This window comes from Lathyrus oleraceus, chromosome 7 (assembly GCF_024323335.1).
Source record: "Lathyrus oleraceus cultivar Zhongwan6 chromosome 7, CAAS_Psat_ZW6_1.0, whole genome shotgun sequence".
Classification (NCBI taxonomy): domain Eukaryota; kingdom Viridiplantae; phylum Streptophyta; class Magnoliopsida; order Fabales; family Fabaceae; genus Lathyrus; species Lathyrus oleraceus.
This window is the reverse complement of record NC_066585.1, coordinates 104,738,616-104,766,487: the sequence shown is the minus strand read 5'-3', so window position 1 is coordinate 104,766,487 and position 27,872 is coordinate 104,738,616. Positions and strand designations below refer to the sequence as shown.

The window sequence follows — 27,872 nt, the reverse complement described above, 5'->3', positions numbered from 1 at the left end:
CATTCAAAACACCTTAATTATCACTAAATCCTTCCTATAATTAAGGATGAAAAAGAAAGTGGTCTAGAGTCTTCTATTCCCTTTCTCGACTGTTAGGATACGAGTTATCTTACTCGACTATCCGAGTAATCGTCATCCAACCAAAAATATCTTAACCTATCAAGTTTATCCTTTCTCGCCCTCGTGCTATCAAAACCAGTCAAACAAAACATCCAACATATTAATCCAACTTGTCACCCTCGTGTGATCAAAACTCTTTTCAGAAAGAACACTGTTTAATCCTTTCTAATGCGCACAACAAACTAGTGCTTAAGCCTCCGCCGAGAGTAGACAAGCCAACGTTTAGCCTTTAGAACGCGATCTAAACAGCTGTTCGGTAAAAGACACCAACCAACCGTAGTTCCCCGAACTATGAATGCTCTGATTTCCTTATTACGCCATAAGGATACGTAGGCAGGAGATTGTTGTATCTTCGTGAGCACACTAATAAAAAACCTCCCCTTTTCTCCTTTCTGAGGTTCTCATCCATTTCCATTTTCAACATTTTATAACCCAAAGATAACAAACAAACATAAATTAACACACGAAACACACATTAGAACTAAAAGGTTCCCGTTGAGTACAACGGACGTAAGGGGTGCTAATACCTTCCCCTTACGTAATCCACTCCCGAACCCGAATATGGTTACGACGACCATTATTCCACTTCCTAAAGGTTTTATCGATATTTTCCTATTCCTTCATTGGGATAAATAAAGTTCGGTGGCGACTCTGTTCGAACGTAATTTTTTCCGCGACCATCGCGAGGAATCGTATTTTTTGAGATGCGACAGATGGCAACTTTGCTGGGGAGCAACTCCAAGCAAAAGAGAGTGAAACCTAACTTAGTTCAGTTTCTGTATTGTGTGTTAATCTTGTTTGTTTGTCTGTTATTTTTTATTCTGCTATTATTATTCTGTCATAATTATTATATTGTGATTTATTGACTATGTCTCATTTGGGGTTCTCTGGTTGGTGATACTTTGTGAGATAGGCTCTCCACCCGAGTCTGAGAAAAACCATAAGATTAAGTTAGTGGTTGCATAGTGGGCGCCCACAAGGAGTCTTCCTTGTTGGGAAGAAACAAAGACCCCGCCTAGAGGAGATTCTCTTGAGATATTATTGCCCGACGAGTCTTCGTCACAACGATAGTATTCTCAAGTTGGATCAATGACTCTAGGGACCTTTTAACCCACTCTATCCGGCGGTTATGTAGTATTAACCTACGAAGTTTCAGACTTGTTGGGTTAATACGAAAGTCCCAATCAGATGAGATCCCTTGGACGTATTATTATCTTACAGTAATATTTCCAACCTCGATCTATGACTCTGAGAACCTTGTTAGAACCCTGGACTCGAGAGTCGTGTAGTAGAATCCTCATGGAGTTTTCCTTGTTTGGATAATACAAAGACCTCACCTAGACGAGATCTTCTTATGGATATTATTATCCGATGAGTCTTCGTCACGGCAGTGACGTCCTCAAGAAATATCCATGACTCTGGGAACCTACCAACTATAGAGCCTACCCATGGGGTTTCATTATTCAGAGATACCCGTCATTCGCCCGTTATTCTGATCCATCTGAGAATGCTTTGAACCTGTGATCCTGAACATGTCACTACACTCATACACATATCATTGCATCTGCAATCGTCATACATTTTATATCATTTTTCACCAAAAATAAATACAAAAAAAAACTCATCCACCCTTCGTACATAGCCTGCAGTTGATTTCCCGATGCTCATATCAGACTTGAAGTAGCTTTTGAAAGATCATGGATCCGTTGGAGCAAAGTCATATTGCATTGAGAGGAGATGATGACTCGATGAAAAAACCAGGTAGACCAACTTGTGGAGGCTATGCTAGCTTTAGAAAAGAGGGAGGACAACATTCAGCAGACTGCAATCGTAGAGAATGTTATTCCAGCTCCAGTAAATGGTCCTACCCAACCTCTACCCACCTGGATATGATCCTGATGTGCAATGTGGATATCATGCCGGAACAATAGGGCATTCAACTGAAGACTGCAATGCTTTCAAGGTTAAAGTGCAACAATTGATCGACAAAAGGTACAAAATTTTATGTGGGAAATCAAAGATAAGAACCTTCAGGAAAAAGTTGTGAATGCAGGGTATGCTTTAACTCAACCATCATTATGATACTACCGCGAAAAATTAGATTGTCAAATGTGGATGCATTAAGGTGTACGGATAACATTCCATTGGAGAAGTGGACATAGGATTTTGACGAAGGACACCGATGAGGCCACATGACAACAAACCTTATCGAGTCCATGGACACCATCTTCAAAGGCATTAGAAACCTACCAATAACCGTGTTGGTGAGAGCAACCTACTTTAGGTTGGGATCATTTTTCGTAACCAAAGGCAATAAATGACATTTGGTATTACAGTCGGGGCAGTTATTCAGTGAAAGTTGCATGAAAGTGATGAAGGAGAAAACTCTTAAAGCTATCACACGTATCGTTTCAATCTTTGACCGCCATAGACACACTTTTAGTGTAAAGGAAACACAGAACCACAACGAGGGGAGGCCGAATGGAGACTGTCGGGTCCAACTGAATAGAGGTTGGTACGAATATGGAAAATTTCAAGCCTTCTGTATGCCTTGCTCCCATATCATTGCGACATGTTCATATGAGCTCCAAGACGCTTCCATGCATCTAGCTGATAATCATAAAGTCGTAAATATTTTCAATGTGTACAACAATAACTTCCCGGTGGTAGCATTGAAAGATTATTGGCCTGCATATCAAGGGGACATAGTTTGACACAATGAAAACATGTGATAGAAGAAAAAGGGTCGCTCTAACAGCACGTGAATTAAAACATAAATGAATACGACTGATAAAATGGTAAGATTATGTGGTTTATGCCGTAAGCCTGAACACAATCGGGAAAAATGTTCCAATGTTTGAGCAAGTTCTACATGAATATTTATTTATTTTCTTTAAGTATTTATAATATGGTAAGATTTTGTAACCTTATTATTTATAATATATTAACTTTTGGTTACAACATAAAATTTTCACATACGAACAACATAAGACATAGTAAGAGATTACAACAACAAATAAAAAAACTTAACACAACAACAAATAAAGAAACTTAAAACTACAACATGTCTAAGAGATTATAACAATCAAAATAATGTCATATGCTGCAAACATCATATCCCTAACATCATCGTCATCTCAAACTCGCACCCACATACGCTGTGTAGCATTATTGTCATCTACAAATGAGATGTACGAAACAAGTCTCCTGATACTTTTAATTCATTCCATCATTAATATCTTTGTCTAACCAATTATTCAAACTCCTCTCAAGATGCTCAAAATTTTGGATGTTCTAGAAAAACATTTTCATCAGAGGTTTCATTGAGGAATAACAAACATGCCCATATCTTTTGACAATCATGATAGAGCTACTGATGGAAATGAAAAAAGAATTTAAAATGAGGCGTGAATCGTAGAAAATGGTAGGAGACACTTCTATTTATACTATTTTTTTTTGCTTGTACACTAATGACAAGCCAATTGATGCCTCCTTTATGCACTTGTACACGGACGCCAATTTTATTGGCAATACCATATGGAGTTGTCAATCCAATTGACGTCTCCTTTTAAAAGTATAAGATTGCCGCCAATTGAATTGGTAACACCATAAAGAACCGTCAATCCAATTGACGTCTCCTCTTAAAAATATAAGACTGTCGTCAATTCATTTGACAACAACACGTGAGATATTTTAAGAATTTTTTTAAAACATAAATTATTTGAGGAATTAATTTTAAAAAGTGGGTTATTTGATAAAAAAATTAGTAAATGACATCTTTGGTAAAATATCATTAAATATAGTAAAAATAATGAATTTTTATATACTAAATTACCAAAAAAAAAGGAAAATATATCAAATAACATAAATAAAAAATTAGATCACATTTTTAAACTACGCAATTCTAATAAATATATGTAAATTGTATATAGTAAATTAAAAATTTAATTAAAATACATGTAAAAATATTTATAAAAACACTTAATCATATATATTAGATTTTAGAAAAAATTTAACAAAATAATGCAACGAATAATGGTGATAAATTAATTGCGTAAAACTTTTTATAAAGACAACACATAGTTATTAATCTCATAAATTAAATAGTAAAAAAAATCTAAATTAAATAAAAAATGTTTTAAAATATAATAATAAAATAAAAAATAGAAGAGACGAAAGGGTAGCCGTCCGTGGCGTGAGACACTGAATTGAAAAGTCACCTAAATTCTTTCATCTATTTCACCTAAATTCCCTCTTTTACAATTATCTCATCAAATTTATCATGAAAATGACCGCATAACTATTCTTAATTCCATTTTTAACTTTAAATTTAAATTCCTGCCTGCATTCTCATTCTCATTTTATTTTCCTTTCCCTATTTCACACGTACAGCAATAGAATCCAACGACACAAGAACCACATTGCTCCCAAAATTAGCATATAACCGTCTTTCGCATCATACAATAAACTTCCACACAATAATCGCTTATTTGGTTTTTTCACGTTTCTTCCACTTCGAGTAAAACTCGATCATCACTTACACTGTTATCGTTATCATCACTGGCTTCAGATTTCGTTGTCAGTAATCACTCAAGTGTCGTGGTTTTGCCAGATCTTGCGGCGTTTAATTAGGGCTATTTCAGGTATGAATTATTTGCTGATATTTGAACTCGTTGTGCGGTGTTTCCTATGTGATTGGTTATGGAATGTGTTGGGGATATTAATATTATTATTGCTAAGTTTCATATGAGTCACTTGCGGCGATTGTTAGGGGGAATGCACATGTTTAATGTTTTTCTTGCTTATATGATTATAAAAATGCAACTTGTTAAAAAATTGGGTATTGGGAATGTTTTCATTCTGCAATTAAGTCAAATTGACTTATTTGATAAAATAATGTTTGGAATTTCTTCAACTCTTGATAATTTATACTATAGTTGATTTTGCATTTAATTAAGACCATGGTTTTGTTGTTCTATGATAGTAATTGGGGAGTTTTTTATTTTTTATTTTTTTATATCATCCTACTACTTGAAGTGATGAGGAAAAATCCAGTTGGATTTAGGTTGACTACAATATTTATATCATATTTGCTACAATGTTGGTAAACTGATGAATTTGTGTCTTGAAGCACGACTTTGTAAAATCGATTTGGTTGAAATTGAGTTTGGAGTGAGGCGATTCATGTTTGGATATTTTAACTTTAAAAGCAAGTTTGATGTAAAGCTTAGTGCAAAATTTTCAACCTAAAATCTACTTGTTATCACTTCTAGTCAAAGCATGGTTTGGAGGAAAGTCATTTCTGATTCGAAATAGTCAACCTACCAAAACCACATTTTCCTGGGGAAACTCAATTTCCTCATCCCCACCGTTCCTCCAAACGTAGTAGGTTGTATTTCTTGGGTTTGACTTGGCCTTTGTTTGCAATTGTGTTGAAATTGGAGTCAAATCACGGTGACTTTAAAAGCTACTCATTTGAAGCTTCAGTTCTGCTGCCTGCTGAAAGGAATGCACTGTATTTTCAAACACACTCTTAGATGGATAAACGGGGAAGCATTTTGCTTATTAATTGATACTACATTGATATGATGTGTGGTTTAGATGCAATCATGCAGACTACTAGGGCTACTAACTTATACTACAGATGTAGGTCAAATACTATTGAAGAACAGTCAACACACAACTCAATAAGATTACTAAACAAATATGACTCGGAAAACACTTAACATTTCTAATATTCTAAAGCGTCCCTTTAAGTTGAAGCTTAATAAGCTCTCTGCATGTCAGAGATAAACACACTCAACGAAGAATCTAAAAATAGTTTGTTTTCTTCATCATGAATAGATGCTGCAATGACAACAGAGCATATGTGACATACTAATCACTGAATAATTGTGGAAAACAATACATAAAAATGACTAGGCTGGTCCATGGCCTGAAGATTAATTCAGAATGTTGCATGGCCAAGAAAATTGAATATATATATGCTGCTGAAGAGACATTAGAAGGGACAGCAGAGGAAATGAGGCATCCTAAATGTTGAATAACATTCAGAGAATCAACAAAATAAGATGAATATGGGATGGTTTACCTGAAAAATTGTTCAGTATATTGAATGGCCAGGGATGAAGAGGCATTGCTAGAAAGCAGATGTATCCTGACAACAAGCAGTCTTACTGAGACCCAAACATCTATAAATCAACTAAAAAACTTCATTGGAAGCATATAATATTAATGATAACCAAAATTCTTGAAATACTAAATGTAGCTTGAAATTGAGTACAGTTGGAAAATAATACAGCCTGAACATTAGCAGTTAGAGCCAAACAGAACCCAACAAAGAAAATCATAGCCAATAGGAAAGAAACCACGACCAATGTAGGAAAGGAGCCAAACAGTCGACAAACACAAAACTGGAGCTGGGAAACTACATGTGTGGTGTGTGGACTGGGATGTCGATTTACCAAAGTAGTGTAAAATGTACAAGTAGTTTCCCTGTTTCAGCTTTGTATTTGTAGTTAATTTTTATTTGTGTAGGGATTTAATCCTATATTGGTTTATTTTATTGTATAGAATAGGACTATCTTATTTTAGGGTCCTTGGTTATGGTGGGTCTATCTGTAGACGTACAACAGTTTTTTCGCATACTTATATGATATTAAGATTTACCTTTTCTTCACTGAGTTCCCTAAACACTATAAGAGCACTCCCCCCTAGTCCAGTACTCTAGATTTATTGTTCTACATAAGTAAACTCAATGCACAACCTTCTTGCTGAACATATATCTTCATTCGATGTGATGGAATCTGGCATGGAATTTTTCCACGAAGTAGTTCACCTGTTTGCAAACTTAATGTTATCTTGATCTTTGGACATAGCCAATTATTGGGAGCTATTCCAGTATTCTGTAGTTAGCACTTAGCAGTAGCACATTGGTTATGGAGTGATCATATAAATAGTTAAAACTGAATTAACAACGTTTAGATCAATCCAAACAATGATTGACGACAGAGGATGAAGAGGCAACAGAGGAAATGAGACATCCTATACACGAAGGGCTGAAGTAGTGATAAGGAATTCCGAAGCAGTGACACCTTGAGTTAGGTATTATGTTGAAAGATGCAAGCTCTTTGCAAAATTTGCTAATTAAGCATGCAGTACTACTGTAGAAGTAATAGAAGGCCGACCCTTTGGGGCTACTAATAACACTTCTATATATCAAGTCTCATGTTCTAATTGGGATATTTGGGAAGCACTGTATACGAGAATCTAATAGTTTTCTCCCACTATGATGTATTTTTCCCTTTGATTATATATAAAAGTAAAACCATTTTCTGGTTCCATTTTAACATGTTTAGTTCTTTGTATTTTCAGTAGGGCTTGTTTTCTTGTTACACCATCTTTTGGGTCTTGTATGGAGGATACATCACACTTGCTAAATGGTGAAGAATAGCTCCTCTGTTTAGTTTATGATCACACAATCAGAAAAGTGTGGACATAATGGGGACCAGTGCTCGCAGGTCTAATATTTACAACTAACTTTTTGCTGTTTGTTCTTTTAGAAATTTTGTATTTGCCAATTAATATTTGATAACTGTGTTTAAGTGCAATTTGTATCTTTGTTTGCTGCAGTTCTACCAATAGAAAACCAAATGAAAGTATGAGGCTTGTTCTGACAACTTTTGCTGGAATACTTTTTGGCTTCTTTATAGGAATATCCTATCCAACATTAACTACAAAGGTGCAGACTTGGAACATCTTCTTATTGGGCATACCTTATGCTTAAGTGAACTTAAAATGATTCTTTAATGATTTTGTTGAACTTAATAATAGAACTCTGATGGTGCCTACAAATTTGCAGTTGAATATCTCATCTAACCTGCTTCCCTCCATAGACGTGTCTTCCATTGAAGACGAATATGAAAGTGGCAATGCTCGGTCTTTTATGGAGAATAATAGCAGCGACTCATCAAAATATCAGTTATTAAATGACACGCTGAAGGTACACTTCTGACCCTGTCATCATTGTGAAGGACATGAAAAGCTACTGGGTTCGAGAAAGTTAATATGTTCTTTCATTGAAAAGGACTAAGTTAATTGAATGATTATATAGTTGGAAAAGGTTCCATAAATTTATTAATGATCCATGCACTTATTGACTGAAGGATGGTATTGAGAGAAGAATGAGCAGGTTGGCTAGAAGAATGAAGTGATTTTTGTCTTTGCGTTAATTTTTTCAGTTATTAATCCTTAATATTTTGAGAATCAGCTTTAAAGGGTTGTAGGCATGTTGCAGTTAGGCTCTCCAGATTAAGTAGAGGCAAAATTAAGCTTCTCAGGGCAATTGAGGTTCTGGAGTTATTTGTTTCTGTTATTACTCTGATGCTGATGCTGCTTTCTCACAACGTAGAAATCCATTTCAGTCATGCACACATGCACACATACTATTCCCATCAACCTTGCCTGCTGCTGCTACATATGTGTGTGAAATCTCTCGTACATGTACCACGTGCGAGTACAATCACACTATTTCAGAATCTAAAAACTAGAGAAGTTTAATGCATAAAGCAGAATGCTTTACGAGCAGAGCTGGCTGTTTTAATACTAATTGATAAAGAATATTATTTTTATGTAAAAAATTACTGTTGCGGTGATGTTCCCAAAGTGGAAAAGCAAAATGAAATAAAGCTAATGTATAGCTATAATGAGAATCAGAAGACCTTTTACTTCATTTTGGTGATGGTTTTTCATAGAGCAGAGAAGAGAATAAGAATATCATAGGAAACTGAAATGTAGATTATATTAAAAATCAATAGAAAATCAAGAGACTAAGCTCTCTACAATGGATACTTTTTTTGTCTCCGCCTTACCTCTAGAGTACTAACAGAATTCTTGCTATGTTTGTTTATTTTTCTCTCCTCCCCTATATTCCCCAAAAATCCAGCTAATGGCCAGCTAGGCAGATACCCCATTCTCTCTCCTTTTCCCTTTCTTTTTCTTACGCTCATAGACTCTCCCAATTATGGGCTTGTCCATGACCACTTAAACATTCTGTCCCAGTCTCACTATTGAGCGTCCTATCAACTTTTGAGTATGATTCTGTATTTTATAATACTGGGAATATGGTTTGTTAATGCCCATATAATGATTGCTGCATGTTTTCATTTTTGTCTGCAGATTTGGATTCCATCAAATCCAAGAGGTGCAGAAAGATTACCTCCTGCGATAATTGAAGCTGAGTCAGACTTTTATTTGCGTAGATTGTGGGGTCAGCCTAGTGAGGTAACTATCATAAAATGGCTTGTGTGCTCTGAAGACATATGAAACATATTGCATAGAAAAAATGCAGTTAAATACACAGATTAAAGCCTTATTATGATAGTTACTAAAACTTGTAAAAGAAGGAGTCTTCCCAATTTTTAAGCATATTCTCTGTTTGCTTTCATTAAACATACTTGGCTTAAAACCGTAAATCCAATACTGAAACAAGTTAGGAAAGAAAGAACGCAGAAAACTTGTGTGGCTTGCAACATGTGCCCTTTTGTTCAAGCTTGTGTTTATGCTCCTGGTATCTGGCTAATCTTATTCTTGCACCGGAGAGGCCTCAAATTTTATTTTATTGTAGTAGGTTATGTATACACAACATTTGATTAAGTTACCATTCACAGGATTTAACCTCAAAGCCTAAATACCTTGTGACCTTCACTGTTGGTTATGATCAGAAACATAATATTGACGCAGCTGTGAAAAAGGTTATCTCTAAGTTTCCATCTCTCTCCCATTGCCTAGACTTGTGTGCATGTCTTTAAACTATATCTGTTACATGGAGCAGTTTTCAGGGAATTTCACAATTCTTCTGTTTCATTATGATGGCCGAACAACTGAATGGAATGAGTTTGAATGGTCAAAGCAGGCTATTCACGTGAGTGTTCGCAAACAGACCAAATGGTATGAGTCCGTTGCTTGAACATGATGAATATGTATGAAAATTTATTCGTTGACTTCTACCATTAATTTTGTTGGCCTAACCAAAAACAAAAACATTTTTCCGTTTCAAATTTTCAATTATGTCACGATATTAAAAATTTGATTGTTTTCTCTCCTAGGTGGTATGCCAAACGGTTTCTGCATCCTGACATTGTGGCACCATATGACTATATTTTTATGTGGGATGAAGATCTGGGTGTTGAGCATTTTAATGCAGAGGAGTGAGTAACACGTTCCGAATTTAGTTTTGATATTGTTGTTTCACGTTTTCACACTATCAACCGATTATATGTTAATTCTTTGTTTAACCATTTTAATTTTTTATTTTAATTGCTCTTATGGTCAAACTTGTTAAATGATTTGTTAATATGTGATTAGATGATAGTGTAGAAATATATTTTTTTTAAAAGGCAAAATGGAAGTGTAAAGAATTGTCACATTGACAGGGAATGAAAATCAAATCCATGAATTGCTAAGGTTTCATTTCTGGTTTTACTCAAAAGGTTTGATGTACTCCTCTAATTTCAATTGCAGATACTTAAGACTGGTGAGGAAGCATGGGTTGGAAATTTCACAGCCTGGTTTGGAACCCAATAGTGGTCTGACATGGCAAATGACAAAGAGAAGAGGTGATCGTGAAGTTCACAAGTAAGAATGACAAAAGTTCAATCCCCACTTTCTTCCCGGTGCTTGTTATCTAAAAGAATGCATTGATTGTTTATTTTTATTTTTATTAGAGAAACAGAGGAGAAACCAGGATGGTGCAGTGATCCTCATCTGCCACCTTGTGCAGCGTAAGTATCAGTTGGCATTATCATTGTGTTATCCACCTATACCATGGTGTATCTGATTGTGCTATGCATGCAGGTTCGTTGAGATTATGGCTCCAGTGTTTTCACGTGATGCATGGCGCTGTGTGTGGCATATGATTCAGGTTTGAAGTCTACTCTTTTTTTTAATATACATTGTTTAGTTGTTTAATGTTTGTTTAAACATTCAATGATGTTCTATAATTTAATAATGTTTATAAACCTTGTGGGTTCTTCAGAATGACTTGGTCCATGGGTGGGGTCTTGATTTTGCTCTTAGAAAATGTGTTGAGGTGAGTCAGTTCCTTATTTTACTAATTTGTCTAATTTCTTTTTATTGAAATTTCTATATGTTCTTTAACATTAATTCAAGTACGTTTGCTCTGTCATGTAGCCGGCCCATGATAAGATAGGAGTTGTTGATTCTCAATGGATTATTCATCAAAGTATCCCCTCACTAGGGAATCAGGTAATTTGGTTTCCACGATGATTCTTGTTAGTCTTTATAATTTGTTCTCATATTGCAGAACTAAGGTGATTATTTGTTTTTTTGCGCTTTGGTAGGGAGAATCAACTTCTGGGCAAGCGCCATGGCAGGGGGTATGTTATGCATGTTTCATACTGTTCAGCTTGACATCCTAATCTCTATGGGCTCTTAATCAATTATATCTATCCTCATGATATTTTGCTTGCTTCCATGATTCTCTTCCCACATAATAATTGTCTTAATTAACCAAGAAACTTATAATGGATTAAGTTATAAAAATATGTGTTGATGGTTTCATGGTGTTGATGCTAGGTGAGGGAGAGGTGTAGAAAGGAGTGGACAATGTTCCAGAGTCGGATGGCAAGTGCAGAAAACGCATATTACAAAGCCGTTGGAATTGATTTATTTAATTCAACTAATCCTTAGGGGACGGCAGCACCTATCGGAAGACGACTTGTACACAACCATCGCCGTATTGTCTACGAAATTTTACACACAAATATATGTTTTCTTACACTCCATTCACAGAGAATTGTGTTTTGGTTAGTCATAGTGTAGTAGCTAAGGACAAAACAAGTCGATGTAGAATTTGAGAGCTGAGAGTTAGAAAATTAAATATAGGTAAACTTATAATGTTCTTTTAGAATCTTTTACCTAGTTGATTTGGAACGGTATATGGATATCTGCCCAACTTCGTCAAACCACTAAAAAAAAATAAAGTTTAAAGGGTTCACAATTGGGTGGGTGGAATGGATGGTTGTTATGGTCACTAATTATTCTTTCCTGAGATTTTTATCATTATTATTTGTAACTTATTGTTCAAAGACAAATCACCCACTAGTTTCTTGAGTAAAGCATTAATTTAATTAGACAACACATTTTTATTAAAAAAGAAAATTGTATCAAAATAATTTTGAGATGGAGTATGTCTCTTAACTTCAATTTCAACGGAGATCAAGGTTTGATGATATTATTAGTGTTATTACGTTGACTATGTTCTGGAAGTGTGAAAAACATTGAATGTCGAACAATTTAAGTAAACTTGCTTTACCGGCATTGTAAGTAAACAAGCACTCAATAAAGTTTTAAAAAATGTCACCGTCACTAGGCTTTTTTATCAAACATACATTTGATTTGACGGTATTAAAATTAGCTTAATTAAAACAAAACAAAACTTAATTAGACTCGTGATCTATTAATTTAAATGTTTATTTCATTTTTGATTTTTTATTTACTCAATTACTTTTTATTATTTAAATACATCAATGTTAGTCAATATAATTCTTTGTTAGTTTTTGAAAAAAAAATACTTGCCATTATATACGAGAATTGGTTTTTTTACCGAGATAACCCAGTTTTTCGAAAAAATTCCTAAAATACCTCAGTTTTCAGCGAAATTTTCAATCTACCCCACTTTTAGGAGGAGACGCCAATTGAATTGGCGACTCCTCTTAAAAATTGCAAGGAGGCGCCAATTGGATTGGCTAGGGCACCTGCCCTAGCCAATTCAATTGGCGTCTATGTGTAATTTTTAAGAGGAGGCGCCAATTCAATTGGCGACTCCCTTAAAAAAGCCTCAAATGACAAAATCTCCAACATGAAAGTTGTAGATATTTTCAAGACAATGAATTTGGATATAAATTTTGCATCATTTGGATTTTTTATGAGAAAGTTATGGGCAGTTGAAGTTGGACTTCTGAGTTTTTCAACTGTTATCTGACCTATAATGTTTTGTATTATCACATGTGTTTCTTTTAGAATTATGAAATTTTGTCCAACATAACAATTGAAGTAGACATCTCAAATTTTGCAATGGACTTGGTCCCACCTCAAAATAATTAAAAATGAGTGAGTTAGGTCCACAGCTTTTAGAAACTGATTTGTTAGATGATAATGCTAGAGGTCAAGGTATACTACTCTCACGCCTAAAGTCATTTTATAATAGTTTATATTTAGATGAGCATTCTACCGAAGATGCTCGAATAATACAAACTAGGTGTTACATTATGTTGTTAATAGGATCCTTTTTACTTCCCGAAGGTAGTGGTTCTAGCATGCATATTATGTACTTACCTCTACTTAGACATGTAGATAGAATAAGTAGTTACAATTGGGGATCCGCTTGTCTAGCCTATCTCTATAGTTCGTTGTGCAAAAACTCCCACAAAGACACATCTACATTTTCTGGATGTGCTGTTTTGCTACAAGCATGGGGTCAACTTCGCAAGGACCTAACTCACTCATTTTTAATTATTTTGAGGTGGGACCAAGTGCATTGGAAAATTTAAGATGTCTACTTCAATTTTTATGTTGGAAAAAATTTCATAACTCTAAAAGAAACACATGCGACAATACAAAACATTATAGGTCAGATAACAGTTGAAAAACTCAGAAGTCCAACTTCAACTGCCCATAACTTTCTCATAAAAAATCCAAATGATGCAAAATTTATGTCCAAATTCATTGTCTTGAAAAGATCTACAACTTTCATGTTGGAGGTTTTGTCATTTGAGGCTTTTCTTAAGGGAGTCGCCAATTGAATTGGCGCCTCCTTGCAATTTTTAAGAGGAGTCGCCAATTCAATTGGTGCCTCCTCCTAAAAGTGGGGTAGATTGGGAATTTTGCTGAAAACTGGAGTATTTTGGGATTTTTTTCGAAAAACTGGGTTATCTCGGTAAAAAAACCACGAGGATTTTCTCAGAAAATTTATGACATGACAGTTTTTATTCTGACTAAGTAATGTTTAATTAAATTTTTTAAAATACTCATTTTAGTTATTATCATCGTCAAATTAAACTTTTAACAATATTTATTTACAACGTAAAAATAAACTTTTAAAAATAAAAACAAGAATTTTTAATCAAAATAATTCATATTTTTAATTTTTTTTTAAAAAAAAATCTATATTTCAAATAATTTTTCAAAATATTCCACTTTGAAGAACTCACGTCAGATGAGTTAGCGTATGCTCTTTAAGTTAAAGAGGCGACGTCAATTAGATTAACTTCTGCACCTAGTGCTACCAATCCAATTGACGTCTATGTGTTATTTTTAAATGCAGTCGTCAATTGGATTGACACCAGTGTGTATTGTGTAATTTTTTTAATTAATAATTGACATGTTATATAAAGTCGAAATCGAAAATAATAATATTAATATTAGGTTGCGTTTACATATGAAAATCAAAAATACTACTGTCGTTGACCTGAATGACCCAACCAACCTTCGGTTCCACATCCCATAGTTACCCTAACACGTGATCCTAACCCACGTTATTGATTCACCACATGTGTTTGAGGATTTGAGAACCCAAGAATAACACCACTACCTGCAACAGATTCCCTAAGAAGTTCAGACAATTCTACGTAATCCTGTGTATGTAATGAAGAGTTACCGCCATAGCTGAGTTTGTGACCCATGCTAGAGTAGTGGGGGTGTGTTTGAGTAATTGGAATGCGACCAGGTTGATTGAAGGTTGACATTGGTGTGAATGATTTGTTGGGGAAATGTTGAAATGTGGTAGTGGTGTTTGAGAGGCATCTGGTTGTTGCATATGATCACTGAGTATTTTGGCTATGACGGCCATGGTAAGGTGATATCTTGGGGGCATATCGATGTTGGGTGTCTTGATAATGATCTTCTTGTTGGCAGTGGTACGGGGTATGTTCTTGGTATTGTGGTTGGGTGTTTGACATGTTAAAGTCATAGGTATGTCCGTTTGTGGGCCGATAATATTGTTGGGTAGGGGTTGTGAGTAATCGGTCTGGTGATTTTGTGGGGGGTTAGATGTTGAAGCTTCTTGGATGTAAGTGACTTGGCCTGGATCGTACTGGTACATATCCTCGGGGAGAAACTCAAATCCAACCGATATGTACCAAGCCATATAATTATGAGACTTCTCTCTCGAACAACATCTCCATCAGAGGTTTCTCTCTCGAATAAATCATTTTCCCTTGGTGGCGACGAAGGCGAACCATGTTTGAAATATTACAAGAGATATGGAAAAATGAACCCACTACACATCTATTTATACGAAAAATTACACAATACACACTGGTGCCAATCTAATTGGCGACTGCATTTAAAAATAACACATAAGCGCCAATTGGATTGCCAACACTAGGTGCAGAAGCCAATCTAATTAGCGTCACCTCTTTAAATTAGAGAGCATGCTCCAATTGGTCTGACACCTGTGCTTTGACCATTTTTTTAGAAAGTGGGTAATTTGAGAATTAATCTGAAATGTGGGTTATTCTGGAATTTTCTTTTGAAAAATTGGATTATTTGGGTAAAAAATTCACTTAACAATACCTAAAACTCTAAATCTAGCAATTTCAATTTTTTTTAATTCAAACACAAAAAAAATCAATGAATGAAATAGTTTTGAAATTATAAATTATGTAAGGAGATAGGTTGAGACTTGCCTTCGAATCGGTGAGCAACATGTTAAAAGTTTTTGAGTAATTCAAATGTTAGGTATCAAAATAAGTCAAATAAGTTGAAGAAAAGTGTATGAAGTTGGTGTAACTGGTTACACATTTGTAGCAACCGAATACCATTTGATTGTTATTTTATGTTATTTAACAGCTGTAACCGGTTACGGCTTTTGTGTAACCGGTTACAGGTCCGAGTTTTTTACTTTTTCTTAGAGGTATCATTGTTATGGTTAATGAAAGAGAACGAAAATATTTTCACCTCAATCAATTTATCTCTCCCTCTCCCTCTCTAATTTCTTCATTATTCACCAATCTTATGGTTCTAAGTTGTAACATTTGACATAAAAGTCTGGTTCTGATCCACAAACACCTAGTGCACAACATGAATTTTGTCTTAAATGAAAGAATCACTGTAAACTTACCCATCATTGATGCGGAGAATTACGAAAAATGGTGCAAACAAATAAAAGTGTTGTTTGACTACCAAGATGTTCTTGAAGTAATCAAGAACAAGGTGAATGCTCTTGTCCAAGGTGCAACAGACGCACATCGAGCAACACATAAGGAAGAGAATAAGAAAGATTTCAACGCGTTATTTTTGATCCATCAATGTGTATATGGTGACAGCTTCGAGAAAGTTGGTGATTGTGAATCATTGAAGCAAGCCTGGGAAATCTTAGAGAAGGCATATGCAGGTACTGACAAGGCGAAGGTGATGAGGTTACAAACTCTCAAGTGTCAACTTGAATTGATTCAAATGAAGGAAAAGGAGACGATCACTGATTTTATAACAAGAATCACTCGATTAGTGAATCAAGTTAAGGCATGTGGAGAAATAGTCACAGAGCAGTATGTTGTCGCAAAAATCTTGCGTTCTTTAACGTTGAAATTTGAAAATGTGGTTGTAATGATTGAGGAATCGAAGGATCTTGTGACGATGAGCAAATAGGAGTTGCAAATCTCTCTTGAGGCTCATGAGTAAATGATGGAGGAGAGAAATAATGATAAGGAAAAGGCAGATATCGCTTTGCAAGCTTGTTTCAATGAGAAGAACAAGAGATCGAAAGAAAAATGGCCCATGAAGAGTAAAGAGAATTTTCAGAATTTTCGTGGAAAAGAGTCCTAAAGTTTCAAGAATTTGACTTGTCAAAGTTATGATAGCAGTTGCAACAAAAGTGGTGGCCAAGGCAACTTTAGAGGTGAAAGGAAGAGGTTTGACAGAAGCAAGGAGTAATGCTTTAATTGTTATAGATTCATATATTTTGCAAAAGAATGCAATGCGAACAAGAATAAACCTCAAGGTGATGAAGCCAAGGTTGCAAGACAAGAGTTTGACGAGGAGAATACACTCTTGGTCATGATCACAAAAGGTGAATGCAACAGTAGTAGGTCGCGAGACATCAACAACACCAATTTCGAAAACAATGCAGAAACATGTTGTAATCGGTTACGTAAAAGATGTAACTTGTTACAGACAAAATAAAATATCATGATGAGTATGAAAGGTTCAGTTCAGTGTAATGAGGAATGGTATTTGGAATCGGGGTGTTCTATTCATATGACAGGGAGGAAGAATTGGTTTGTTAAAATCAATCGTTCCATGAAGAACAAAGGGAAGTTTGCGGATGACACCACTCTAGCGGCCGATGGGATGAGTGATTTTTTGATCATGAGAAGGGATGTTGGGCATTCCTTGATCAAATATGTATTATATATTCCAGGAATCAAATATAACCTTCTAAGTATTGGCCAATTTCTTGAGAAGGGTTACAAGATTTACATGGAAAATAAGGGGCTGCGCATTATGGATGCAAACATGGCTTTGGTCTTTAAAGCTCATATGGATGCCAATAAAACCTTCAAGGTTGAGATGAAGGTGATAGATCATAAATGTATTGCTATAATGGAAAGTTGAGATAAAAGGATATGGCATTATCGTCTTGGGCATCTCAATTTCCGAGAACTCAAAGACTTGCAAAAGAACAGAATAGTAACGGGGTTTCCATTGATCAATATACTGGCTAAAATTTGTAAAGATTGTGTGCAAAAGAAGAAACATAAGGGTAGACTCAACATGGATGCAGGTTGTAGAACCAAGAATCACCTTGAGGTGGTGTATTTAGATGTGTATGGACCAATGCAAGTAGATTCCATTGGTGGAAATAGATATTTTGTCACATTGATCAATGATCATAGTATAAAGCTACAGACATACCTAATCAAGAGAAAGAATGAGGTATTTGAAGTGTTTAAGAAGTTCAAGTCCATGGTTGAGAGACAAAGCAATCACAAGCTCAAAGTGCTCAAAACGGACGATAGAGGAGAATATGTCTCAAAATACTTTGAGAGATTTTGTGATCAAGAAGGGATTGTACATGATGTTGAACCACCTTATACACCGCAACAAAATGGTGTTGCCGAAAGAAAGAATCAATCGATCATGAACATGGTAAGAAGCATGTTAATGGGGAAGAACTTCCCGAAAGAGTCATGAGGAGAAGTGGTATCCATAGCTGCCTATTTGTTGAATAGATGTCCAATAAAAAAGCTTGAGAATGTAACACCGGAGGAAGCATGGTCGAGATTCAAACCAAATATGAACCTATTTGAGAGTTTTTTGATACCGTAGCATATCGATATGTTCCGGGGCAGCTTAGAAAGAATCTAGATGATATGGGAGAAATGATGATACTTGTAGGATATCACTCCACTGGTGGTTAGAAGTTGTATGTTGCAACAAACATGAGAGTTATGGTCATTCAAGATGTCATTTTTGAAGAGATACAGAAATTGCAGTAAACTGTAACCGATTACGTAAAAGCTGTAACTGGTTACAACTTTGAAAATTCAGATTGTGCAGAATTGAGAAGTGCAGAAACGTCTGTTGTCGAAGCCCGAATTGAAGAGAATGTGAGAAGATCAACAAGGAAAAAGGTTTGCCTAAAAAGTACAAGATTGTGAGTTGTTCAAAGACAACGAAGTTAATGATGATGGTGATTTCATCCATTTTGCACTTATGACCGAATCCGAAACCGTTAAAATGGAAGAGGCTTTAAGTAATCCAAAATGGATTTGTGCTATGAATGAGGAGCTGTAATATATTGAGAAGAAAAATACTTGAGAGTTGGTTTATCTACCGGATGAGAATAAGCCAATTGGTGTGAGATGAATGTTCAAAGTGAAGGCAGATCCCAAGGATGAAACAATCAAGCATAAGGCTCGATTAGTGGAAAATAAATTCTTGCAAAGAGAGCACATAAACTTTAAAGAGGTATTCACACCGATTTTTAGGATTAAAACCATTAGGATAGTTTTTGGTATTGCGAATAACAACAATTGACCCATCTATCAAATGGACGTCAAATATGCATTTTTGAACGAACTGTTTGAAGAAGAGGTGTATGTAGAACAATCCTCTGGTTTTGTTATGAGAAACTAAGAGGTAAAGTTCTACAAGTTGAAGAAATCATTGTACGGTTTGAAGCAAGCTCTAAGAGCTTGGAACAAAAGGATAAATAGTTTTCTAAAGGAGATTGGCTTCAAGAAATGTGTACCCGAGCATGGCGTGTATGTGAAGACGAATACAAGTGAGTGAGTAATTATCCTTTGTCTATATGTAGATGACTTGTTGATAACTGGAAGCAACGAAAAATGCGTTTCTAAATTCAATAGTGAACTTATGAAAGAATTTGAGATGACCGACCTTGGCCTCATGACATACTTCCTTGGTATTGAGTTCCACAAGTTCAACAAGGGAATGCTCATGCACCAAAGAAGTTATGTGCTTGAGATATTGAAGAAGTTTGAAATGGAGCATTGTAATGCTGTCATTACTCTGGCTGAAACGATGCTACAATTTTCAAAGAGTGAGGATGAACAACATGTTGATCCAACTCAATATAGGAGCCTGATTGGATCCTTCAGTTATTTGTGAAATACACGACCGAACTTGGTGTTTAGTGTCAGTATTGTGAGTAGATTCACGGAGAGACCGAAGGTGTCTCACTTGGTAGTAGTCAAAAGGATCATAAGATACCTAAAAGGATCGATTGGCTGCAGAATTCTCTTTCCCGCAGTAGACACGAACAAAAAATGAAATTTGTTCGGTTTTACCGATTCCCATTGGTGCGGATATAAAAATGATCGAAGGTCTACAACTGGATACATCTTTATGTTCGACGGAACACCAATCTCATGGTGTTCGAAGAAGGAACTAATAGTTGCATCCTCGTCTTGTGAGGCCGAGTACATTGCCGCTTCGCTATGTGCGTGCTAAGCCGTGTGGATAATGAATCTATTGAAGGAGCTGGGCATCAATGAGGATGATGTTGTTACACTCCTGGTTGATAACGTTTCCGCGATTAATCTTGCTAAGAATCCAATTGCACATGAGAGTAGCAAGCACATTGAGATCAGGTTTCACTACCCGAGGGAACTTGTTAGTGAAAAAAGATTAAGATTGAGATATTGTTGAAGTGAAGTACAAGTTGCTGATTTATTGGCCAAAGGAGTCACAATTTAAGTGTTCAAGGGGTTGAAGATAAATATGGGCATGAAGGACTTGTAGCACTTGAATTAAAGGTGGCGTGTTAAGAGTTTTTGAGTAATTTAAATGTTGTAGTCGGTTAACACGGATGTGTAACCGATTATATGTGTCAAAATAAGTCAAATAAGTTGAACAAAAGTGCTTTTGGAGTTGGTGTAACCGGTCACACATTCATAGTAACCGATGACCATTGTTTGTTATTATCTGTTATTTAGTAGCTTTAACCAATTACAACTTTTGTGTAACCGGTTACAAGTTCGAGTTTTTAACATTTTTGTTATTTGACTTGTTGTTTTGTACCACAGTCACATGTATTAATACTCTATCCGTCTCATAATAAGTGTCTTATGTAATTTATGCACGGTTCTTAAGAAAATGATTAGATATGTTAATTTTAATGATAAAATTAGTATCATTTACTAGAATACCCTTATTAATTATAATTAGTGGGATAGTTGAATAGAGTGGAAACTAATAAATAAGGGTATGATAGTGAAAAAAATAATAAATATTATATTGATATCGTAAACAGACACTTATTTTGAGATAAAGAAAAAATACAAATGATACATTTTTTATGAGACAAAGAGAATATTTTAGAGGTATTATTGTTATGGCTAATGAGAGAGAAGAAAATATTTTCACCCTGTATCAATTTCTCTCTTCCTCTTCACACTCTAATTTCTCTATTATTTATTAATCTTATGATTCTAAATTCTAACACAGCTCATAACCAATTATATCTTCTTCTTTAATTATAATGATCAAATTGATTAAGAAAAAAAACAATATTTATTAAATAAGAGAGTAATATAAAAAAAAAAAACTCAAGTTAAGAGACTACAAATCTAATTAAACTAAAATTATTATCAATTTAAATTAATATTGGATAATTTAAGTTAAACTAGAATAATCAGTATCTTAAAATGCGTTTAAAAATCTCTGGCATTTGTTTAGATAAAAAGTCCTTTTTATTTATTTATAAAAAATTCCATATTGATACAATATTTCTTGTATATTACAAAAAAAAAAGTAGTAGATGGTTATTAAATACTAGTGGATCTTACGCGGTTGCGTATTTAAAACATAATTTTATAAAACAGACCAAATAAGTAACTTGCGGAATTGTTAGGGGGAAATCACGTTTATATTTCAAACTCACATTTCATTTGTTTCAACTTTGGTTGCTTTCTTAAACAACTTCCTTGTCTTATACTCATAACCACTGCTTTTTCCCATGCTTTCATACTTGTTTTCTGAATCACTTTTTTTATTTCATTCCTTCATTCATAAATTTAGTTCTATCTTCTCTGCACTTTAAAGAGAATTTGCATTCATTTATGGAAGACACAATCAGAAAACTTTGGCTATAATGGGGTACGTTTATTGATATGTTTGATCCTAAAAAGTTTTACACATGCTATAGTAACTCCCTTCAAGTGAAAATTTTGCATATCCATTGTTGCAGCTTTGCCAAGAGAAAACCAAATGAAAGTATGAAGTTTATTGTGATATTTTTCTTTGGAGGATTTCTTGGCTTATTTATAGGACTATCACTTCCAACATTCTCCACAACAAAGGTGCTCAAATTCAGTATTTTCTGTATTTCATGTTATTTGATATTAGAATGGAATTTTAACTATGCTTTTAATTTTTCTCAGTTGAATCTCCCATCTAGTTTGCTTCCTTCCATTGATTTGTCTTGTATTCGCGGGAGCAACGCGTGGTCTTTCGTGAAGAATGATGACAGCGCCTCATCTGAAAATCATAATCCATCTAAGGTCTGCATATTGTTTTGTACAAGTGTGCATGATGATAATCAGAAAATTGATACTTACTTTCATGATTTTTATGCAGATTTGGGTTCCAACAAATCCTAGAGGTTCTGAAAGATTACCTCCCGGAATTGTTAATGCTCAATCCGACTTTTTCTTGCGCCGATTATGGGGTCTTCCCAGTGAGGTGCGAATATGCTTGGATAAAAAACTAAATTACATGTTTATAGCATAGGTGTTTATCATATAAGTGCTTACTTGTAGGATTTAACTTCTAAGCCAAAGTACCTAGTGACATTCACTGTTGGATATCAGCAGAAAAACAACATTGATGCAGCTGTGAAAAAGGTCCTTTTTTTCTCTTTCTCCATATTTGCATAGGATTGTTGTCTATGTTTCTTTAAGCTAAATAATAAACTATGGCACTTGAATAGTTTTCAAAGGATTTCACGATCCTACTGTTTCATTACGATGGCCGAACGACCGAATGGGATGAATTTGAGTGGTCGAAACGGGCTATTCATGTGAGTGCTCACAAACAAACCAAGTGGTAAACTAAATCTTCTGGCAGCTATTCAAATTTGGGTTTACACATTTTCCATAACTTTTGTTTACCAAACTGAAAATTTTGTATTCTTTGTTTATCTTGTTAGGTGGTATGCTAAGAGGTTTCTGCATCCAGATATTGTGGCATCGTATGAGTATATTTTCATGTGGGACGAAGATCTCGGGGTTGAGAATTTTAATGCAGAAGAGTAAGTATCATTATTAGTATTCGATTCGGAGAATCTAGTCTTAGTTTTGTTGAGGAAGTTTCATTTTCATATGCATGTTGCATGTTAAATTCCATTTGCAGATACTTAAAACTAGTGAAGAAGCATGGGTTGGAGATTTCACAGCCAGCTTTAGAACCTCAAAAAGGGTTGATTTGGAATATGACAAAAAGAAGAAATGATAGTGAAGTTCACAAGTAAGAACTAATGAATTGTTCACAAATTTCATTTGAAAGAATGAGTTTATTGTTTATTGGATGATTATTCTTATTTTTTTTTTCTATTAGAGAAGCACAAGAGAAACCAGGGAAGTGTAAATACCCTCTTCTCCCTCCTTGTGCAGCATTTGTTGAGATTATGGCTCCTGTGTTTTCGCGAGACGCGTGGCGTTGTGTGTGGCATATGATTCAGGTTCCATTGCTCAATGTTTTTTACTTAAACTATTTCAAATGTAGTTAGTTGTTGATGATGGCTTCCATTAATGTATGACAGTAACACATTGGTTTTTGCAGAATGAATTTGTACATGGATGGGGACTTGATTTTGCTTTTAGAAAATGTGTTGAGGTAGTAAATTAAGCTTATTTCTCTTATTGTACTATCATTTTGATATGCTATGGAAATTTGAATGAATAGTATCTGTCATATATTATAGCCTGCCCATGAGAAAATTGGAGTTGTTGATGCTCAATGGATTGTTCACCAAGGTATTCCATCACTAGGCGATCAGGTAAATTTTTTCTCCGTAGACGAAGTATTAATAACTACTAAAAACTCACACACATAATCGTGAGAGTCAGGGTTCTAACCCTGGTGTTAGCGTCTTTAAATATATCATTACTCAAAATGAAGCTTTATAAATTTTAATACTTAACTTTGCATTTGTGGTTGATAGGGAGAAGCACAAACAGGAAAACCGGCGTGGCGGGCGGTATGATATGAACCTTTTGTAATTCAAACGTTTTTTTTTTAAATTATTTGATGATTACGATTAACTGACAGTGATATTTTTTTTACTATGACAATGTATATGACTGAAATGGATTTTGATTTTGTTATGTGTATATTTGCATGGTATTGGTGACAGGTTAAAGAGAGGTGTGGCATGGAGTGGAGAATGTTCCAAGGTAGATTGACAAATGCAGAAAAAGGATATTACAAGTCCAAGGGAATTGATTTTTCTAATTTGCTAGTTCATAACTAAGGGACAGTAGTTACTTTCAACTGTAACTTAGATTCCTAGATAGAGGATTATGTATATTTGTTGTATGAATCGTTACTACATGTGTATTTTGAGTGGAATTTTTGAATCATATTTTCTTCATGGTTGATGTGGCAGTCTTGAGTTATTTATTCGTGTAGTTTTTGGTGGTTTTCCCACCATGATCGATTAAATACTTGGATTTTTACATTGGTGATAAAATTAAATCAGATTCCTTGGATAATGATAAATCTTTTAACATTTTATGGAGTTGACCGGAAAAATTCACAATCTACTCTATTTTACACTTTAGAATAATCTTGACCGGTTCTCATAGGAAGCGTTTGATGGCCAATCAGTTTCGTATATCCCCAGTACTCAGTGTAGAGGACCTAGAGCCGTTGTTGGATGGACAAGAAATCTTGATGATGAGTCTGTTGCCTAGGATGTCCAGGAAGTAGTTGAAGATGACATGTAAATAGTGACAGAGTTAGAGGTGCCCCATCCTTCTGAGACAACAAAGGTGCCTCATCCTTCTGAGACAGAGACTCCGACTACTACAGAGGTTACTCCGCATACACTATTGATGCGCTTGCTACAAATGATATGAATGTTACTCCTCCGATTAAGATATAGATCACTGCTACGACTTTGACAGAGTCGCCTGTACACACGAATACAAGTTTCTAAGAGGGACTAGTGACTGCTCTATGCTCACTGGATATGTCGATCATGTGACATCTAGATAATGGCAGGGAGAGGTATGTATATGTCATGTCGATGATATGACTTTATTTATTATTCATATGTTAAACATAGATGATTTTTTTACTTTGTTTGTTCGACCGTCGCTGAAGGTGCCCATTCACGTGGGAAAGCTGAAGAAAATCCTAGGTGTCTTGATGCCAGATGAAGTCAATGCAATTGTTGAGGATTGTAGTCTCCTTCCACTGGTGGACTGTTCGCTGATCATGCTCAACGGTAAGCTATTGACAACCTTTGTTGAGCGATGACACAAAGAGACATCTTCCATCCATCTTACATTTGGTGAGATGAAAATCACATTGGATGATGTCTTATCTCTGTTCCATCTTTCAGTGATAGGTAGTTTCTTCACCGCACCTCTCACTAGCCAAGAGCTTGCACGTATGACTGTTGTACATGACTTAGGGGTTATTGAGGAGTTGGTGATAAAGTAGTTTAGGTTTAATAGGGGTGCTCATGAAGAAACCGCTAGGGTATTCATGCTACATCATGTAGGATGTACTATCTTAGCGGATAAGTCTCATATATATATATATATATATATATATATATATATATATATATATATATATATATATATAGTGGGGATCAACTTATTTCAAGAGTAAGTTTTTTTTAACTTACTCCAAATCATAGCCTTTAAAATGAATCTAATCTAATGGTTTTATTAGCATTTTTATTTAATTAACCATTAAATTAAATTCAATTTAATGGATATGATTTGGAGTAAGCTAAAAACATTTTACTCTTGAAATAAGTTGATCCCCACTCATTCATATATATATATATATATATATATATATATATATATATATATATATATATATATATATATATATATATATATATATATAAGAGAAGTACACGTGGCTGTTTAGTCGCCTTGACTACTACAGCTGGGCAATCAGGTGTACTGCACTGGCTGTTTTATATGTTGCATTTGGAGAGGCGATTATTTTTGAGACGAGACAACTGACTATTTATATGAGTTTGTTTCAGGTATAAAAATTATTATTTCTTTTTATGACATTTTTTGTTGGTTATATGAGTCTATGTTATTGTGTAGTGCTGGATATACGAGCATTTCTCGTCCGTTTTTGAAAGGTGGATTATTTATACCATTCTCGGGTCCGCACAACCCAAGAGATGGAGGCGCATGCATGCACATCCAAGAGGTGTTGCGGAGTATAGGAAGATGATTAATGCGCTGACTTAGACGATGTCATATGGACACCATACACAAACCATATAGTTCATAGAGTTCGATGACACTTCAGTGTTTTCTGCTTATCTGCGATGAGAGATATTAGTGGCTAGATACTTATCTGAGACATGTCTTTACCAGTTTGGATATGTCCAGGACATCCCACAACTAGTCCTGTTGGTGTAAGCCCTAGAGGCCAATACTTTTGGTACTTGTATCGAATTATTTATTAATAATAAAATGCATTTTTCTTTATTATGTTTGTTTAATAAAGTCCCTGGAATAGATAGTCCGTTTAATGTATCAAGTATGACTTAATCATGAGATCACATTAAACATAATGACACTATTCTTAAAGTATCCGTAGTCAAGCTTTATTGTGAAGTGGGATAACATTAAAGCATGAAGACTATTATATTTGTAGACTGATGATCACGTCTCATGGATCATGGATAAAGAGTTATCAAGTCTTAAACATAGGTATGAATATTAAGAGTAATATTCATACTGGATTGACCCGCTATGAGAATACTATATAGAATGTTATGCAAAGTGTCATAAGTTATTCTCATGGTGATAATGGTGTATACCACTCTTCGACCTGAAACCACTATGGACCCTAGATGTAGAGTCGAGTGCTTTATTGCTGATCCAACATTGTCCGTAACTGGATAACCATAAAGACAGTTGATGGGTACTCCACGAAGCATGCTAAGGGACATGAGTGACCTAGATGGAATTTGCCCATCCTGCGTAACAGGATAAATATCTATGGGCCCAATATTGAACTGGATAAGGATGACACGGTCTATGCCTTGTGTTCAATATAGACATAAGGGCAAAAGGGTAATTATACACATAATTATTATCACAGAAGGATTTGTCAGATCACATGACATTTTCGTGTCTTGGGTAGCAGTGATGTGTTGCTAGATACCGCTCACTGTTTATTATGTTAAATGCGTGATTTAATATAATTGTCAACGTCGCGAAAACCTACAAGTAACTAAGGAACACCGTAAGGTACGATGCACTTAAGTGGAATACGAAATATGGTAAGGTACCACACGCTTAAGTGATTTTGGGCATATTATAAGATATGGGCCAAAATACACTTAAGTGGGCTTTTTAGCTTGAAGCCCACACAAGTGGTTCTATAAATAGAACCCTTGGGTAGAAGCATTGTCACTCTTGCATTCCGTTTCTCTCTCTCTCTCTCTCTCTCTCTCTCTCTCTCAATCAATCAAAGCCTTCATTCGTAGCAGCTAGCACTGAGATTGAAGGAATCCGTTCGTGTGGACTGAGTAGAGACGTTGTCATCGTTCAACGTTCGTGATCGCCACAAGAGGTAACGATTCTATCACTGATCATGCCCATTCGTAAGGATCACTAAATGGAGAAATTTTTAAATTCCGCTGTGCCTTGGATGACAATTCTCCTTCAAGTCCCTGATATTTCATCTTAGGGCATTGATAACTGGTTTGTTTGTCACATTTTGGATTCTGCCCGTGCCATTAGAGACCGTGTAATGGATGTTCATATCCCTGTGGAGTGTGTGGATGGGTAGTTGGAGTGGTACCTTACTATATCACACACTCGCGTCATCCCACCTAGGCAGCATGGAGATGATGTTGGACTTTCTCATGCTGGGGGACCTTTTGATGACGTTCTGCCGGCTCCACCGCCTTCACATGGTGCGAATGACGCTCAATGCCCGCAGATTATAGAAATAATTATGGAGAACCTCATGGGTTTGGTGAACCTATATGG

The 27,872-nt window shown here is 35.3% G+C and overlaps 2 protein-coding genes across 2 annotated transcripts; both read left to right on the top strand.

Moving 5' to 3' along the window:
- Window positions 1-4,381: 4,381 nt before the first annotated feature.
- On the top strand, window positions 4,382-12,139 carry LOC127105000 (uncharacterized). Its single transcript, XM_051042151.1, has 15 exons — window positions 4,382-4,763; window positions 7,495-7,640; window positions 7,753-7,861; window positions 7,982-8,122; window positions 9,298-9,402; window positions 9,789-9,872; window positions 9,953-10,068; window positions 10,227-10,328; window positions 10,642-10,755; window positions 10,845-10,901; window positions 10,975-11,041; window positions 11,156-11,209; window positions 11,311-11,385; window positions 11,481-11,516; window positions 11,716-12,139. The coding sequence occupies exons 2-15, from the start codon at window positions 7,621-7,623 to the stop codon at window positions 11,827-11,829; spliced, it is 1,194 nt and encodes a 397-aa protein (XP_050898108.1). The 5' UTR covers window positions 4,382-4,763; window positions 7,495-7,620; the 3' UTR covers window positions 11,830-12,139.
- Window positions 12,140-21,521: 9,382 nt separating this feature from the next.
- On the top strand, window positions 21,522-24,270 carry LOC127106786 (uncharacterized). Its single transcript, XM_051044091.1, has 13 exons — window positions 21,522-21,762; window positions 21,854-21,965; window positions 22,047-22,166; window positions 22,243-22,347; window positions 22,425-22,508; window positions 22,595-22,710; window positions 22,814-22,915; window positions 23,017-23,130; window positions 23,221-23,344; window positions 23,446-23,499; window positions 23,588-23,662; window positions 23,828-23,863; window positions 24,020-24,270. Exons 1-13 carry the CDS (start codon window positions 21,758-21,760, stop codon window positions 24,134-24,136), a joined length of 1,164 nt encoding a protein of 387 aa, XP_050900048.1. The 5' UTR covers window positions 21,522-21,757; the 3' UTR covers window positions 24,137-24,270.
- Window positions 24,271-27,872: the final 3,602 nt, after the last annotated feature.